Below are 12,919 nucleotides of genomic sequence, written 5' to 3'. Positions count from 1 at the left end.
TGTGACGTGAGGTCAGAATGAAGTCACACTAGAAACGATATCATAGCTGAAGATTGTTGACATCATTCGACAAATTGTGTTTTTGCTGCTGTTGTACTTGCTGTCCTTATTAGGTAACACTAAACTTCATTTCTGTATATAGTCATCTTCTTCAGAAATATATAGAACATTATATTCGTGTTCATGTCATACTATGTTTAAGACACTTGTGCCAAAAGTGTCTTAAGCATAATATGACATGAACGCTCGTGTAATATCCTCTATGTATACTTGGCACTATGTGCTTGGCATGAGTGATCACTAAAGTTAAGATGTCAAATCATGAAAACTATCATATAATAACTATCATACGACAAAATTGGGTTTCTTTAGCTTCTTTTGAGGAGCCCATGTTTGAAATTCACATACCGAAAGGGAATTCCATTAAAATCCAAGAAAAAGACAACAACAACAAGACATGGACATGAGCCCTTGAGTTTACTGACCTCATTCAGGCCGTATGTCCAGTGGTGTTTGATCCTGTCCTTGGCCCAAACGTTGTGAGTGTTCTCAGCCAGCAGCTCCACCAATTCCTCCATCTTGTCGTTCAGCTGTATCCCGGACAGATCCAGGGGGGTCGGCTTGTAGCCGTTACTCTGAAGGAAGCTGTAACAGACACATTGTAACTTGTAACATTGTATCCCGGACGGCACATTGTAACTTGAAACATTCTGTCCCTAACAGACTGCGCTACTCTGTGAGTACTGTTCATTGGAGGAAGTTGGACATTCTGTCCCTAACAGACTGCGCTCCTTTGTGAGTACTGTTCACTGGAGGAAGTTGGACATTCTGTTCCTAACAGACTGTGCTCCTCTGTGTGATGTGTATCGTTCACTGGAGGAAGTTGGACATTCTGTGCCTAACAGACTGTGCTCCTCTGTGTGATGTGTATCGTTCACTGGAGGAAGTTGGACATTCTGTCCCTAACAGACTGTGCTCCTCTGTGTGATGTGTATCGTTCACTGGAGGAAGTTGGACATTCTGTGCCTAACAGACTGTGCTCCTCTGTGTGATGTGTATCGTTCACTGGAGGAAGTTGGACATTCTGTCCCTAACAGACTGCTACTCTGTGTGATGTGTATCGTTCACTGGAGGAAGTTGGACATTCTGTGCCTAACAGACTGTGCTCCTCTGTGTGATGTGTATCGTTCACTGGAGGAAGTTGGACATTCTGTCCCTAACAGACTGTGCTCCTCTGTGTGATGTGTATCGTTCACTGGAGGAAGTGGGACATTCTGTCCCTAACAGACTGCTACTCTGTGTGATGTGTATTGTTCACTGGAGGAAGTTGGACATTCTGTTCCTAACAGACTGTGCTCCTCTGTGAGTACTGTTCACTGGAGGAAGTTGGACATTCTGTCCCTAACAGACTGTGCTCCTCTGTGTGATGTGTATCGTTCACTGGAGGAAGTTGGACATTCTGTCCCTAACAGACTGCTACTCTGTGTGATGTGTATCGTTCACTGGAGGAAGTTGGACATTCTGTCCCTAACAGACTGTGCTCCTCTGTGTGATGTGTATCGTTCACTGGAGGAAGTTGGACATTCTGTGCCTAACAGACTGTGCTCCTCTGTGTGATGTGTATTGTTCACTGGAGGAAGTTGGACATTCTGTCCCTAACAGACTGCTACTCTGTGTGATGTGTATTGTTCACTGGAGGAAGTTGGACATTCTGTTCCTAACAGACTGTGCTCCTCTGTGAGTACTGTTCACTGGAGGAAGTTGGACATTCTGTTCCTAACAGACTGCGCTCCTCTGTGTGATGTGTATCGTTCACTGGAGGAAGTTGGACATTCTGTTCCTAACAGACTGTGCTCCTCTGTGAGTACTGTTCACTGGAGGAAGTTGGACATTCTGTCCCTAACAGACTGTGCTCCTCTGTGTGATGTGTATCGTTCACTGGAGGAAGTTGGACATTCTGTCCCTAACAGACTGCTACTCTGTGTGATGTGTATTGTTCACTGGAGGAAGTTGGACATTCTGTTCCTAACAGACTGTGCTCCTCTGTGAGTACTGTTCACTGGAGGAAGTTGGACATTCTGTCCCTAACAGACTGCTACTCTGTGTGATGTGTATCGTTCACTGGAGGAAGTTGGACATTCTGTGCCTAACAGACTGTGCTCCTCTGTGTGATGTGTATCGTTCACTGGAGGAAGTTGGACATTCTGTGCCTAACAGACTGTGCTCCTCTGTGTGATGTGTATCGTTCACTCGAGGAAGTTGGACATTCTGTCCCTAACAGACTGCTACTCTGTGTGATGTGTATCGTTCACTGGAGGAAGTTGGACATTCTGTCCCTAACAGACTGTGCTCCTCTGTGTGATGTGTATTGTTCACTGGAGGAAGTTGGACATTCTGTCCCTAACAGACTGCTACTCTGTGTGATGTGTATCGTTCACTGGAGGAAGTTGGACATTCTGTCCCTAACAGACTGTGCTCCTCTGTGTGATGTGTATCGTTCACTGGAGGAAGTTGGACATTCTGTGCCTAACAGACTGTGCTCCTCTGTGTGATGTGTATCGTTCACTGGAGGAAGTTGGACATTCTGTCCCTAACAGACTGCTACTCTGTGTGATGTGTATTGTTCACTGGAGGAAGTTGGACATTCTGTTCCTAACAGACTGTGCTCCTCTGTGAGTACTGTTCACTGGAGGAAGTTGGACATTCTGTTCCTAACAGACTGTGCTCCTCTGTGAGTACTGTTCACTGGAGGAAGTTGGACATTCTGTTCCTAACAGACTGCGCTCCTCTGTGTGATGTGTATTGTTCACTGGAGGAAGTTGGACATTCTGTTCCTAACAGACTGCGCTCCTCTGTGTGATGTGTATCGTTCACTGGAGGAAGTTGGACATTCTGTGCCTAACAGACTGCGCTCCTTTGTGAGTACTGTTCACTGGAGGAAGTTGGACATTCTGTTCCTAACAGACTGTGCTCCTCTGTGTGATGTGTATCTTTCACTGGAAGAAGTTGGACATTCTGTCCCTAACAGACTGCTACTCTGTGTGATGTGTATCGTTCACTGGAGGAAGTTGGACATTCTGTCCCTAACAGACTGCGCTGCTCTGTGTGTACTCACTTGTTGCCCAACTTGATGGTCTTCATGCGGTTGTTCTGTTGCTGCTGGGGGCTGATGGAGATGTGGTAGCCCAGGGCTAGCAATGTTCTGTGGGAAACAAGCAGACAGAACATGTTTCAATACAGGCAGGACTGAAGGTAAAACCTCGTCTATCCACAGCACACACAGCCAAGCTTGACCATTACAGATGTTTGTGCTTGCACATGATAACAAACAGAGAAAAATCTTAAACTTATAAAAACCGAAAATGCCATTAATTTTTTTTTCAATTCACTTCCCTGCATCAGAAGACCTACAATGTGCATCATCTGAACTTGTATCTAACTACACATTCTAAGTATTTTTCATTAAATGGATAGTGTTATCTATATAAATATTTAAGTGATGTTCCCTATAAGTTCAGCTAGGGATTTCCCAATGTGTGAGTATTCTGTAAACAAACATGGTTGCAAATCATTTGGCACTATATGATAATTGGGTGGTTCACTAAAACACTGTATTCATACGCAGTGTATAAAGTTTCGTCACTGAGCGTAATTACGACTTAAACATTTTAAGAATGACATTGTATGATAAAGAGATTTTTAGATTATTGTAAATATGCCCCGGTAAGATATAAGGATGAAAGAAAGAAAGGTTAAGCACGATTAATACATTTCCTATTACTAATATAACATATTAATGATACAGAAACACACTCGGCTAATAATCTCTATTTCACAAGTAACACACCTCAGAGTTTCAAAGGCCACTGTGATGACATATTTCTTCTCCGAGATGGGGACCTTCTCAAAAGCTGTGAGAGCAGGATTCTTTTTGCGATCTGGATCTCGCACCTTGAATATACATTCAGTCAAACATGTAATACAGACATAAACTACAGTTAACGTATAATTTACATGTAGCTCCATAAAGGTAAAAACATATTGAAGTCAATTTTCAAAATAAACATGTCTTTCCAGACAATAGTATGAATGAGTGACATTGTTCAGCGCAATAATACAACACAAGCCCCGCCCATTCTATCAACAGTAGTCTGTTCTTTGGCATGGACTTTTGTTTTTTTCTGGTTCATGAAGACCTAAACGAAAATTAATTTGCTTGTTTAGCCAATCAGAATCACTTGTACCAATAAGTTATTTATTCGAGCCATATCAAGGTGCCTGGCTAAGACACATTTTTCTTCTCTCCTGACAAATGAGTGAGTTCCGTATGGCGTCACATCTGTATTGTTTCAGACATATAATTTATAGATGCATTTGTCAAACATGCTGTAGCATAGCATAGCAACAACAGTCATAACTGTCTAAAACATTATCTTACAACAAATATATGCATGGCCCGGGGACTGGCAACTGATTCTGCCTTGAATCCCCACAGGGTTTGAACAGGACATAATCCAAGCTTCCTAATCCAACTGACCTCTCCATATGTCCATCCTTGCTCCACCTTGTTCATGGCCCACATCTCATGCAGGTTCTCTGCTAGCTTGTCCCGCACGTTCTCTATGAAAGCTGGAAGCTGAATCTACAACAAAACACCATCATCAACAAACCAGAAACAACGAAACTTTGTCAAAGTAGCATATTACCAAATGTCTGTTAATAATGTATCACTGTGTGATAGTGGAATGGCATATATATGTATTATATATGTCATACAGTAAAAATATTTATTTGACCACAATATATTAATCATTAGATTTTCATCTATTTTTATAAAAAATATGAGGCAAGGGGTATTATATTTGTTATATTTAATGTTAATAACAATCTGGTCAAGGCATATATCTGTATACATGAACTGTCTCCATGATGTGATTCCCATGAAGCATGATGGTTCAGTAGAACCACATGTATGCTTTATTTCATGCTTATATGCTTTAAGAAGGAGTGAGTGAGTGAGTGAGTGAGTTGGGTTTAATGCCGCTTTTAACAGGATTCCAGTTATATCGCGGCGTGTCAGCTTAATGTGGGAGGAAAGCCCGAAGTGATGCAGGTCTTAGACGTTTACCACTTCGGTGAAACCCACGAGCACGGGTATGGTGCTGACAAACCTAGAAACATCATCGGGGTGAACCGGGATTCGAACCCACAATCATAGGTTTCTGGCGTGTCCAGGGGACGCAACTCTGCACAGCGAATCACGGCGCCTTAGACGACTGGGCCACCCGTGCCCCCTTAAGAAGGATGGGAACAGAAGCAATTTTCTTCATCTGTAGGAACTTCGGGACAATAAAATGACGTGAGGCAGGGTTTTTTGTAGTGACGGTTGGGGATCATAATCTACTAATTTATTTATTGTGGTCTTACATTAAGTTGTTTTCAATGAACCAAAGACGTATACTTACTCTGGATGTTGTGACAGGGTTTGGCACAAAGGGGACATAATCCATGGTCTCTGTTGGGCCACTCAGCATGTTCTTCACGAGGTTCCCGAAGTAGAAATATGGCTCAATCTTTACCTTCTCTTTTGGCGGCAAGGATTCAATGATGGGGGAATGCTCTTCTGGTGGTCCATACCTTAGTCGACCATGATCGTGGCCAAATACAAAACGAGCACTGTCGAGAAATAAGTTGAAATCTGTTATTTTCCTTAATCATAACTTGACATTTTCACATGACTGACTTGACACTAACACATAGACTGACAAGATATTACTTGACTGATCTGATTTCCACACAACACAGATCTGATTTCCACACAACACTGACCTGATGTCCACACAACAGTGACCTGATTACCACACAACACTGATCTGATTTCCACATAACACTGACCTGATTTCCACACAACACTGACCTGATGTCCACACAACACTGACCTGATGTCAACACAATACTGACCTGTATTCCACACAACACTGACCTGATTTCCACACAACACTGACCTGATGTCCACACAACACTGAACTGATGTCCACACAAACTGATCTGATTTCCACAAAACACTGACCTGACATTGGCTCCGAGAGTGACAACAGGGAAGAACATGCCGCTCAGGTTGAAGTCCTTGAAGATGCCCCGAACTTTGACTCCATTCACTGTGAACATTATCTGTGGTATGGAAAGGTCAAGGGCACAGCCAATGATGTCATTCTTCTGGAAGTTCACCGTTCCAGGTCGGACACACTTCGGCTTGCCACCTGCAAAAACAAAATTCTCATATAAAGAAAAATAGTTGCAGCACTACATGTACTACATATTAAGATCTTACTAAAGTACACATGATGTGAAATCTGCAATCACTTTGCAAATTACTACAAACTGTTTTGAAAAGCTTACGTGTTAGTCCCATTATGATACAAGAAAACTGGTAAACTATTCAGAAAGCAAACATCTGACCAAATCCGATAACAATAGTGACATTAACACAACATAACTGAGCAATAGGACCTCGTCACTCAGGAAACAAAGTCAAAGTTGAGCTCACCTGTCCAGAGATTAAGTCCATCGAAACTGTATGAGTAGAGGTCGTCTCCAGCCCCGTTGGCCCCCCAGTGCTCTCCTCCCCCGGGGTAGGGCATGAAACCCTCGGTGTTGGCAAACCCAATACGGAGGTGGGGTGGGAGATGGGTGGAGGCCTCACAGTTTACAATCACAACCTCGAAGTACCACTTCTTGTAGATAGGAGATCCCTCACAGATACCAACAAACAGGTTTGGTCGCAAACTAGAAACAAAATATACATACAGTTTTATCCCATTTCCCCAAAACATGACCTTTGGCCACATTTTTTTAAGTTTATGCTTCCAGATTTATTCCAGCTTTTCCACACATGGTCGGTCGAAATAAAAATTAATAACTATGTCAATCATTTATTTATAAACTTATATGAAGGTCATTCTGCCGTTGAGTTAAAACTGCTGTTGCCTTTTGAATCACTGATAGTAATGTAGACATGGAATTTATATATAACATTTTTTATTGAATAAGAGGATCTATAGAATTGTTTGATAGGCGTTACTTAGAAGTTGACGCATGACAAAAGTAGACACAATTTATGGATAACAACCTCTTTTTTTAAATAAATAAATAAGCTGTTATCCATAAATTGTGTCTACTTTGTCAAGATGGTCAACATTACTATCTTTTATGTTTAATTTATTTCTTAGACCAAATACTTTTCAGTAGGAGCGATAGTCCCATGAAACGAAAAATAAAACTAGTGTGGCCTAATATAAGTGAGTGAATGTTGTTTAATGACACATTCAGAAATATTTCCACTTTATCATGCCAGCCTGTATATATTCAAACCATGGCCCATTCTACTACGTAACTTCTCACTTGGACTATCATAAATCTTAGTTAGAGTATGGGAGCTAAGATCAGTTTGTAGAATGTGGCCCTGGACCAGACCTAGAGCAGAGACCGAAAGTATGGATCCATGCCATGAGTGAGTGAGTGAGTGAGTTGGGTTTAACGCTGCTTTTAACAGTATTCCAGTTATATCGCGGCGTGTCAGCTTAATGTGGGAGGAAAGCCCGAAGTGATGCAGGTCTCAGACGTTTACCACTTCGGTGAAACCCACGAGCACAGGTATGGTGCTGACAAACCTAGAAACATAATCGGGGCGAACCGGGATTCGAACCCACAATCATAGGTTTCTGGCGTGCCCAAGGGACGCAACTCTGCACAGCGAATCGCGGCGCCTTAGACGACTGGGCCACCCGTGCCCCCCCATGCCATGAGGGTATGATGACACACAATCAACTAAGTCAAGAGCCTTACCACCTGATATGTTCTCATCAACAGACATGACAAGCAGGAGTAACAGGGAACAAATTTCACACCCGGATTTCAAAGGGATGAAAAATTAAGTCTGTGAATAATGTTTCAGGCCTTCTGGTCAATACTGATACAATATTGCTAAAGGTGCTAATATTCTTCATTGTCACAACATGGAATATATTCCGAGTAATACAAGTTATCACTTCTAAGATTTCTGTTCTGCATTTGCTGTATGAAGTAATCCTACCTTGTGACATGGTCAACAAGTTTTGTCTGCAGGAGGAGATCACGGCCAGGTAACAGGTTATCACAGATGAGATTCTGGTTGGTTCGGACAGCGATGTCATTACCAACACACAGAGACCGCAACACGTTTAGCACCTGCACAACCAAAAATAATCATTAGTAGCAAAACCCATCAAACAGTATGACCGCCAAGCAAAGGTTTTACATGTATTGAAAAATGTAGGTATTTTTCAGAAGAAGAGAAAATGGCTGAAACTACTAAAAGTGGACTCACCTTTGGGTCTCTGCCATGTTTGTCAATGAGAGATATGATAGTGATGATATGTTTCTCCTTGATCATGTTGAGAGCTTCTGGAGAGTCGATAAGCACACAGTGAAGCACATCAAGCACACCTTTGGAAGACTGCTGACTCTCCAGTCGGTTCACCAGCCAGTCCAGGCGGTAGGACTGGGCAAACTGGGCACAGTTGGCACGGTTACCACGGATCATGGCCGCTGAAATATACACATCAAAGTCACATTGTTGTTTCCTTTAATGGTGTCACACAAAATGTGTTGCTACATACGGTGCCAGACCTGATCCTACAGGGTAATTTTGATCAGAAATAAATCTTCATCCCAGCTAAGGCTTGATATGAATGCCCACCCAGTAAGAGATACAGACAGAAAGAGATGTCTACCCTTGATATGAATGCGCACCCTTGATATGAATGCCCACCCAGTAAGAGATACAGAAAGAAAGAGATATCTACCCTTGATATGAATACCCACCCAGTAAGAGATACAGACAGAAAGAGATGTCGACCCTTGATATGAATGCACACCCTTGATATGAATGCCCACCCAGTAAGAGATACAGACAGAAAGAGATGTCGACCCTTGATATGAACGCCTACCCAGTAAGAGATAGAGATAGGAAGAGATGTCATCCCAGCTCTCGGCTGCATCCTCTCCGGCATAGTGGGCAAACTTCTGTTTACTCTTGTACTGGCTCAGTTTGTCAATTGTCTCCAGAATGAGAGCAATCATACCCTGAAAACAACATTTCAGCATGAGTGAGTGAGAGAGTTGGGGTTTAACACTGTTTTGAACAGTATTCCAGTTATATCACGCGTGTCAGCTTAATGTGGGAGGAAAACCCGAAGTGATGCAGGTCTCAGACGTTTACCACTTTGGTGAAACCACAAGCACAGGTTCTGACCTTGAAACATAATTTGGGCAAACCAGGATTCTGAACCCACAATCATAGGTTTCTGCACAGCATATTGCCACACATTAGCTGACTTGGGAATCCGTGCCCCCCATGAACATTAATGTGTCATCATCGTCATTCTTGATATAACCAAGTTCACAGATAATGGAACACCATAAATATGTAAATGCATGGAAAATCTCACCCGAGTGCCTTTTGATATCAAATATATCAAGATGGGTGGATAAAAGTTTAAAACTTAAATCCACGAGTGTTGACACATTTCCTATCAAAAGTCACAAGGGGAAGATCCTATTTATCTTCCAAAATCATTCTTCCAACTTTTTCAATTTGTCAACAGCGATAAGCATTGTCTTGAGCACAAAATGTACTGCTAACGAGCTTCAATGGCAGAGAGATTAGTGATGTCATTTGATTGTGACATCTTGATAACCAATGATGTCACAATGGTCTACAAAGCATTATGATGCAATTCATTGCAGTGATAGAGATATTACTCGATAAATAACAATATTAATACAATCATCATTCATATATTCACAGAGTAAAACTTATTAGTTCATGACAATTAGTTTTTTCCATGATACAACCCAAACAACAAGTACAAAGTGTATCTTACCTCTTCCTGAAACAGATCTTGTCTGTTACGAAGAGCGCGAAGTTTATTTTGTTTTTCTTCATGTTCTGAAAAAAAAGCAAAGACACAATTCAGCTATAGTATGAGTCCAGTTATGGTAGTTCCCTGAAAAGACATACATACATACATCCTTCAACGAACGGTGAAATGTTATTTCAGGACCCACCTTCATGGTCTCCAGGCTGAGCAAAGTAGTCAATGAGATCCTCCAGACATTTGATGACCTCCGATAAACTTATCCGACCCCAGGCATGGGAGTTCCGACCTTCTGTCTTCAGGCTGTCCAGAGCTCTGCACAGAACAGTGAGCCATACTCAGAACATTGCCAGTCAGAAAGGCATGACAAGGGACACGGTTAGATACCTCATTGGTAAGCTAAGGGGACTACTCTAATTAATCATGCAAATCAATGATATGCTAACAACTTACAGAAAACCGTACTAACTCACTCACTCACTCCTAGGGGCACCAGATACATGGATTTCAAATTCTGTATTTTTTTATACATAATGTTTCGGGCAACATCTTTCCACTTTTTAAGGTGGAATAATCACCTTCCCAATGCCTATGAACACCTCATTTGTTCCTGGCTGTCAATAAAAAGATTGTTTGTTGTTTAACACCACCCTCAGCAATATTCCAGTTATATGTATTTGTAAATAATCGCGTCTAGACCAGACAATCCAGTGATTGACATCATGAGCAGCGAGTCTGACCACCTGATCCAAATTAGTGGCCTCTTATGATGAAGACCAATTCAAACCCAGATCTTCACGGGGTGGCTCTGATAAAATGCCACTAAGACAGTTAAGAGAAAAGGAAAGCCATCTTACTTGTTAAATCTTGTGAATAGCGACTGGCACTTCCTGATGACACGAGCAGATCGCGACTCCTCTTCCTGGGCTCTTGACAAGGTGAAGCCATCGTCCATGTGACCCTCCACCAACATCACAGCCTGGCAGGGTGAAGAAATACACTCAACTAATGCCATGTCAGATTAACTATATTTACATGAAAAATTGTGTGGTCCGTAACTTATTAAGCATGATTGGATATTGGGAAAAAAAAGTCCAATGGGACTAATTTTGAGGGACATTGTGAGATGGCCTTGCTCTAGATAGCTGGTCAGGTCATGAAAAACTTACTTTTTTCTCTTCCACTCTGCCAACGCCTCTCTTCTTTGTCTCGAATGTCTGATAGGAGAGCCACAGGTTGGTGGAGCAGTGTTGGATGAATACAATAGAGTCACCGTACTTGATGTCAGGGCGACCCATGCCCTCGTCCTCACGACCTTCAGACATCTTCTTGTCATCCTACAGCAGACAACACCATGGACAGGTCAACATCAGATCTATACATTAACCAGATGAATGATCGGTAAGGCTGTTACACATGGACACCTTCTTTTCAGTGATCCATTCATATAATTTGTCATGGAATCTGTTTTGTTGCATAATCGAGACTGGTTGTTCTCTGGCATTGACATTTTATATTATGTACATATACATATACATGACAGTGACTTTAGCCATTAGTTTCGGACTGGAACTGTTTTTCACCTTTGACTGCCTGACAAAGAATGCAGTGCTCTCCTCTGAGGCGCTGCTACGATGGACGGTGTGAACTTGGTTGTCCTTGACAGCCGCCAGGTAGCGGCCAGATGTTACATGGAGAATTCTGCACTGCTGTCCCCATCCCATGAACCCACCAGCCCATCTGAAACAATGTCACATGTCAGAGCCTTGTCACAACTAACAGAAATCAACTGTAACATAATGTGCATGGCATAACATATAGAAAGACAGGTGAAGCAATAACAGTTTGATCAATTGTTACACCCAATCTACTGATACTCAATCAGCCAGGTCACATGTTGCAGGGTCGGTGGGGTACCAATCGCTCGTCACGCCAAAGGCCCGTGTTCGCTTCCCCACATGGGTACAATGTTTGAAGCCCCTTTCTGGTGTGATGCATCAATCATTTGATCAATCGTTACACCCTCCGTGAACACTCAGTCAGGTCACAACAATCCCCACTTTAGTTCCCTGCTAGTGCAGATCTGCCCAGGACACCAAGAGGTTCTGTTCTGGGTCTCCCTTTGCAAGAATGGTGTAGCAAACAGACCCTTACTTTGTTCTGATGTGTTCAAGTCGCCACAGAGATCTAGCATGGCTGCATACAGCTCCAGTCTCATACATCACAGCACTGCAACACAAAGCATGTGATATACACTCTATACAGTCTTCTTCCTGTAGTTTTGCTATCCCTTCATGTTTTAAACAATATTACTCTGAAGTCGCATAGCAAGAATACCATTCCTCAAAGATAGGTTAGAAATTGACGATAAAGTTATGTGAACAGTCTCAAACTGAATTAGTATTTCAATGTATCTTACTTGAATTCAGTTTCACTGCCGGCTTCTGGTATTGTGAGACACTCATCCATATGTCCATGGAACAGTCTCAACACATCCCCACCAAACACATTAGCTGAAACAGGAATAATTTAAATGCTCAGTATTTGCACACCTAGAGTACTTTCGGCCATGGGAGCTGTGCCAATATACACTTCTCAGAGGGGTACACCAAGTATGTGATCTAGCCCACCAGCTGTCAGACTTTCATTTTTTGTGGAGGTACTTGAGGTTCATTTTTCAATCTGAAACCATTTATAATGTTATCCTAAAGTCGTAATGTTTTTGGTCCTGATAAGTCTTCAGCACTTTGGCACATTATTTGCTCAAATATTGTCAGGTCTATGTGTCTATTATGTCACGTGTGTCTATTACGTGTGAGTCAATGAATGTTTCTGATGCCATTTTTAGCAAAATCAGTAATATCCCGACAGGGGCAAACATAAAAGGGCATCACACAAAAAACCCATGGGCAAATTCAAACCCAGACCTTCAGTGTGATGAGTGAACACATTAACTACAAGGTTACAAGAAATGTTGTCCTGGAAGTGCTGGCATGTCATTC

General features: G+C 42.2%; 1 protein-coding gene across 21 annotated transcripts in view; it reads right to left on the bottom strand.

Annotated features, from left to right (window-relative positions):
- Nucleotides 1-12,919, bottom strand: part of LOC124137024 (ryanodine receptor-like) — a 206,631-nt gene that overhangs the window by 111,248 nt on the left and 82,464 nt on the right. For all 21 annotated transcript variants that reach the window (XM_048403848.1, XM_048403855.1, XM_048403847.1 and 18 more), the window contains 17 exons: nucleotides 12,337-12,430; nucleotides 12,072-12,146; nucleotides 11,501-11,657; nucleotides 11,087-11,254; nucleotides 10,775-10,896; nucleotides 10,108-10,232; nucleotides 9,924-9,988; nucleotides 8,988-9,123; nucleotides 8,366-8,586; nucleotides 8,093-8,226; nucleotides 6,548-6,786; nucleotides 6,071-6,260; nucleotides 5,466-5,676; nucleotides 4,538-4,642; nucleotides 3,848-3,951; nucleotides 3,116-3,202; nucleotides 486-645 (listed from right to left, as the gene is read on the bottom strand). In XM_048403848.1, coding sequence (XP_048259805.1) covers nucleotides 486-645; nucleotides 3,116-3,202; nucleotides 3,848-3,951; nucleotides 4,538-4,642; nucleotides 5,466-5,676; nucleotides 6,071-6,260; nucleotides 6,548-6,786; nucleotides 8,093-8,226; nucleotides 8,366-8,586; nucleotides 8,988-9,123; nucleotides 9,924-9,988; nucleotides 10,108-10,232; nucleotides 10,775-10,896; nucleotides 11,087-11,254; nucleotides 11,501-11,657; nucleotides 12,072-12,146; nucleotides 12,337-12,430 — 2,393 coding nt within the window. The remainder of the gene's footprint in view (nucleotides 1-485; nucleotides 646-3,115; nucleotides 3,203-3,847; nucleotides 3,952-4,537; nucleotides 4,643-5,465; nucleotides 5,677-6,070; nucleotides 6,261-6,547; nucleotides 6,787-8,092; nucleotides 8,227-8,365; nucleotides 8,587-8,987; nucleotides 9,124-9,923; nucleotides 9,989-10,107; nucleotides 10,233-10,774; nucleotides 10,897-11,086; nucleotides 11,255-11,500; nucleotides 11,658-12,071; nucleotides 12,147-12,336; nucleotides 12,431-12,919) is intronic.

This window comes from Haliotis rufescens, unplaced genomic scaffold (assembly GCF_023055435.1).
Source record: "Haliotis rufescens isolate VD_foot unplaced genomic scaffold, xgHalRufe1.0.p SCAF_3, whole genome shotgun sequence".
NCBI lineage: Eukaryota > Metazoa > Mollusca > Gastropoda > Lepetellida > Haliotidae > Haliotis > Haliotis rufescens.
The sequence above is the reverse complement of the archived record's forward strand: the minus strand, read 5'-3'. Positions and strand labels throughout refer to the sequence as shown.